At 34.7% G+C, this 5806-nt stretch overlaps 1 protein-coding gene across 1 annotated transcript in view; it reads right to left on the bottom strand.

Moving 5' to 3' along the window:
• Positions 1–5131, bottom strand: part of PIK3C2G (phosphatidylinositol-4-phosphate 3-kinase, catalytic subunit type 2 gamma) — a gene marked incomplete at both ends in the record, with an annotated part of 124037 nt that extends 118906 nt beyond the window's left edge. The window contains 2 exons of the mRNA XM_010288538.1: positions 1–42; positions 5016–5131. The exon at positions 1–42 is cut by the window's left edge and continues 99 nt beyond it. Coding sequence (XP_010286840.1) covers positions 1–42; positions 5016–5131 — 158 coding nt within the window. The remainder of the gene's footprint in view (positions 43–5015) is intronic.
• Positions 5132–5806: the final 675 nt, after the last annotated feature.

Below are 5806 nucleotides of genomic sequence, written 5' to 3'. Positions count from 1 at the left end.
GTTTCCCGCGGAAGAGCCTTTATTCGTAGAGGAAAGTTGATTCTAAAAGAAAATCAGAAAAGAGAAAAATGAAAAAAATTGAGCATTGTTACCACAAGTGAGTTTTTTCTACATTTTTCTAGATGCCTTAACACATACATCAAGCTATAAATTACAAGAGTTACACTTTGAAGGAAAATGCAACTTACAGATCCCTTCAACACATTGATGAGTATTGCCAACTATTAACTTGGGTCACAGTACTTGAGAAGAGGCATATAAAAACTCATTCCCTTCAGTTAGTAATCACTAGACCTGACAAAGGCAGGAAAAGTTTAACTAAACTTTTGTTTTAGAATTACCTCATCAATGAAGGTCTATTTCAGAGCAAGCATCCCCTAAGGGTGAATCGTAAACCAATAGTTAGTTATTTGCTGTCCTGTGTCTTCAGAGGAAGACATTACTTAAGAAACCAAAAGTTGCTTGTGAGTAGAGTATGATAAACATTCTCTTGTTCAGCTGTGCTTTGGTGGTGTGGTATTTCCCAACCACAATTTAAAGGCAGATTTTGTCTTAACAGCAATGAGTGATTCAGATTTTTTAGTGAGAAAATTCAGATCTATCAATATTCATCTCAACTTTGTATTGACCTTTAGCAAGCTTGGTTGGTCATTCAATTTGTTTACATAGATTATATGAATTAATTTAAAATAATAACTTAGAACAATTCTAATAAATAAGATTCTTTCATGTTGCATGGAAAAATCACACGTGTAACTACCAAAACATGTATTTTCTTTCTCCTGAAGAGAACATTTATGGTAGACGGTGCATTTCTAGCTTTTTCCATGTATATTCAGTGCAAACTTATATTTCTCAAGTGGAAAGTGAAATTAATTGCATTTTTCTGTAGAAACAAAATCAATACAAGGAGCTAAAGGCTAAAAGAATTATTCTGCATTGACAACATAAGCATTAGGAAAACAAAAGATCTGCATAAACTTGAGATTAAGAAAACAAACTAGAAGATAAATTTAAATCATATAGATTCCATTTGATTTTCAAATATTCAATCTACATTGGCAGAAGCAACTCAGCATTTTTAAAAAGGTATAGCATACTTAAGCAGTAAGCAAATGTAGAAATTGGTATTTAAGAAGTCTAGTAGCTTGAAAAACATAAGGATTATGGGTAGCAGAAATAAAACAAGTTAATAGTATAAGGTATAATTAGCATAAGATTTTGCTCCTAGTTCCAAATCTGTCAAAATTTTATTGGCTTCGGGAAAGTTTCCTTGAATGCATGGAGGAGCTACTGAAAGAAAGTAGATGGTTTTCATCTGAGATTCTGATGTACTCCAAATTAGCATTAGTGTCAAAATTTCAGATGATCAGTCCTAAATATTTGGAAATTATTCAAATTTGCATACCTCTATCTTGAATAACAAAGTAAGACAACAATTCCCCACTCTTTCTAATTAACATCAATACAATTGAGAAGCGATTCTCAGCTGTCTTTCCACATGTCCCTATTTATAGCTTTCAACTCTGCTTTCCCTGTCTCATGCCCTCTTCCTCACTCATAATTAGTTAGAAATATTTATTGGGAAACTGAAATGTTTTACATGCTATAGATAGCTTGTCTGTCTTTTCCACCTGCAGGCAAACAACTCTGCCCACGTTACATAACACTGTTCAACAAAGAGTTACACTTAACTTTAAAGCAACGTTAATGCTGTGAAGAGACAAAAACAAAAAATCACGACATGCACTTTCTAACACAGACATTTGTTAAACAGTCCTTGTGAACTTGGAGCAATGAAAAAACTCACTGCAGAAAGCAAATACTTGCCAGAGGTTCCCTAGGACATAATATATAGCACTGCCAGATGTACACCAGTAGGAAAAGAACTTGGAAACTTTGACAAGAGTTAGACGTCCCAAGAGTTAAACTACGGGTCAAAGAGGAGCAAAATTTCCATTCCAGTGACATTTGATACACAGAGAAGGGGAATATCTGCACTGCTTTTAAGAACTTTGATTAATGGATGTCTGAGCTTACCCAGTTGGTATTATCCTTTCTGACTGTGTAAGGCTGAGTCAAATGGATGACTAAGAAGAAAGAGGAAATGGAACAGTGGCCAGAAATAAAACACCCTGTGGGTGGACAATTTCAACAGTAGTTGAGAACAGAGAAGCTACTCACCGAGAAGGTGCGATTCACATATGTTAGATAGAGTTATACAGTTGGTTTCAAAGGCCAAGTGCCTAATATCAGAGATATAAGAGATCTCAACACAGAAGAGCTCTGGGGCAACCCAAGCTTTGCCCTGAGAGAGTATAAACAAAATAGACAAGCCAAACAAAATATGGAGAAGAGGGAAACTCAATGCCAAGAATGTATCTGAGGTGATGAATGGTAGGCTTAATGTTAATTCCATATTTCATATTTGTAGGTTTAACATAAATTATGGAGGATGGAAAAAGAGGAGATGGTGGAATAAATATATTAAGAGCAACCAGCTAAGACAAAAGAAAGAAAATAATTAAGAGGTCTCAGTTACTGAAAAATTAAACAGATGAGAAAATAAGGGGGCAACTTTTGGTTCATTTGGTATCAAATGATTCCCATCTTCTCTGAGAACATTCTGGGAAAGACTAAATATAACAAGACACTTCAACAGAATCTCATGTTTAAACACAAAAAACCGATCAAGTTAAAATTCAGACAGTAACTGGTTAAAGCACCTGAAAACAGAAACTAAATACATGAAAATCAGCAGATGAAGCAAGCCTTGTCTTCGGTAGAAACTCTCTTCCTAGATCCCTAATCATCAAAACACTGCGCTCTATTTTTTTGCCTTGAGTCAATCCTAATCTAAGATCAGGACTCATTTTAAATTGGCTAGGTTTATTTTTCAGCCTGATTGACCCCTAATTGTATAGAGAATATTCGACTTCCTAATGTAACAGAAGCTCTTCCTGGTGACCTTTTACCACATGCATTTTCAATGGCTGTCATCAACTGAAAATAGCACACGGGTTAGAATGAAAGCAGCTCTTTATAACTCAAGGCAAGAAACGTCACATAAAAGAAATTGTCTCCTTTGTAGACTTGCTATGCAAACGTATTCCCTTCTGTTTCAGAAATGGGATGTTACAGCCAAAAGATAACTAAGAGTGAACATAGTGTAGTAACAGTTTTCAGTGACCCAAACTTCCTACAATAGGAAATGGTGCCACTTGATGACATGGAAAAACAACTGCAGTAATACTTGCTTCATTAAAATACTCTATTTTTTTAATCAATTCCGGCTTAAATTCTTGCAAAAAGTATTAATTAGTGCTTATATACATGTACTTACTGTATGAAAGCCAAACCAGCCTGTTCCTGAGTACATTTTAAATTATGCCAGTTAGGAACATAGCACCTTCACTGATGATATGGCACCACCTCTACTGTTCCTTCTCTTTGTGTATTTCAAAATATTCTGAAAACACTGATTATTCTGTCAAGTTTGGTGCTGCTGTTTATTCTTTCTTAGAAGGTTAGCAGTACAAATAGCAAAACACACATTTTCTCATTATAAAACTGTGACAAGTATTTCACATTTAAAATAAATTAACAACAATATAAACATTTCCTTCCCTATGCATATTTTCATACAGGAAAGATCTTCTGGCATCATCATCCTACCTAATACTCTGATACTATACTAAAGTCATACTGTGGTGAGAACAACACAGTAAAGCAGTCAGTTCCTGCCTTTAGGTTAAAATTCCTATGGAACAAATGGGAATGATCCAATTTTTTTGAACACAATGATAACACTTACTGTCCAATCATACAAAAGATTGAGGATCCAACACTGAAACTCTATGGACTCAACTGAGGTATCAAAGCAGATGTTAAGTCCTAAAAGAACTAACTTGGATTCTTAAAGAAATACACCTATTTTGTTTCTTAACCATCGGGCAGACATACTAAGCTTCCTATATCTGTTCAGGAGTGTTGTGCAGAAGGCTACTCAAAATCTCCATTAGGATAGATGTGTAACAGGTTTGACATAAAAAGGTCTTACATTTGACCAGCTTCAAATTGTTATATGTCTTAAAGGCAAACAGATGTTATGAATTACACTCTGTATTCAACTATAATTAAACAAACCCCCACACTTTCAGATTACTTGTAGCCCTTGTTCAGTTATAATTTAATCAAGCTGCTTTCAGATTAAGAATACAGTAAACAGTGATGTAAAATACCAACAATTTGAAAGATTGTAAATATAAATATGGAATGCTAAGGAAGCTGGAATAATACAACATTAGCTCCAAATGATAAAAAATTACCTACTACTTCTCTCCCATCTATTGCAAATATGCTTTTAATCATCCCATTGCCTTAACTGAATGTTGTTTGAATGTACACCTTGCTTTCCCATGGAGTAATTTTCCTCAAAGCAGACAGGCAGGTAACAGGCAGCTAGTGCCTTTACTCTGTAATTCCAGTCTCAAACCTCAAACTAAAGTCCTCACTTTAAAACTGCAGATCCTTCTTATAAAACAAACAAACAAAAACAACAAAAAATCCCCACTAAAATCACACCACAACAGTCTTGTTCCTTCCTCAAAGAAACATTACAACAGGTTCTCAAGTTGGATTGCATACCTATTAGAGGTGGATACAAATGGCAGAAGTTCTCAAAAGAGAACAGAAATAGAGCCTTTGGTCGTTATCTCCTTTCAGTTCCAGCATAGCTCCAGGATGCCCCCAGTAAATCAAAACTATTCTCAGACCATCTTAGATTAGCTGATTGTCAGACCAAACTTAGCTTAGTCCTATTTTTCTTCCTCTGGCTACCCTACTCCTTTCTCACTCCCATCTCCTTAAGTTCCTGTGAATTCTGTAGAGCGTAATTTGCTCAGAAGATGATCCATAATACAGATGTGGATTTCTTTTTTTTTTTTTTTGGAAAGGAATATGCAGTGTGTAAAATCAGTCAGACAAACATGTATCAAACACGGACCAAAACTTACTTCTCATTCCAGTCAGCCAGGAGGAAGAAGGCTCTTTTAACTGGTATATTTTTGCAAATCTTGACTTGACATATTGTCTTCCCAGCATAAGTTAGTGAACAGGAAAAAGAAAAAACTTTGTAGCTACAAAGGGAAGGAAAAAAAAAAAAAAAGGCAAAAAAAAAAGATTAATTGTAATGTAACATGTCCAGCACAGTAAATTTGGGGCTAATCATTCAGAAACTTGTGAAGATCCATCCTTTCATGTAAAAAGAATTAAAATAATGAGTCTCATATTAATGTAGTAGGTGGAGAAGGTTATTGTTTTTTGGGTTTTTTTTTAATGTATGGAATTCAGAAAAGTACTTAAGACACCTAAATTCTACTCCACATTTTTGTCATTAGGACTAATTTTTTTTTTTTTCATTATTGCAGTCAAGGGAAGTTTGGACATAAGATGTGAAGTGTTACAACTTGCTCATCATACAACTTCAGTCAACAGTCAATGTATTTATGCTTTTCCCAATCAGTAAAAAACAGGTTACCAATTAAGGGAATCTATGCATTCATTACAGCAGAAGCATTAAAGACCTTTGTGTTGACATTCTTCGGATACTTAACTGACTAGTTTCATACTGTAATTCAGGTCTGGGACTATCTGTTGGTTTCGTATTCTTCTTACTAGAGTCTTATAAAATTATAGTTAAAACAGAGGAATAGCATATAATCAACTAATGTTCTTAACTGGTCTTGTAACTTCCAGATTTTCCTGTCACTCTCAGCTTTAGACCACATTCTGCACAAAAATGATG

The sequence above is a fragment of the Phaethon lepturus genome, unplaced genomic scaffold (assembly GCF_000687285.1).
Source record: "Phaethon lepturus isolate BGI_N335 unplaced genomic scaffold, ASM68728v1 scaffold8790, whole genome shotgun sequence".
Classification (NCBI taxonomy): domain Eukaryota; kingdom Metazoa; phylum Chordata; class Aves; order Phaethontiformes; family Phaethontidae; genus Phaethon; species Phaethon lepturus.
The sequence above is the reverse complement of the archived record's forward strand: the minus strand, read 5'-3'. Positions and strand labels throughout refer to the sequence as shown.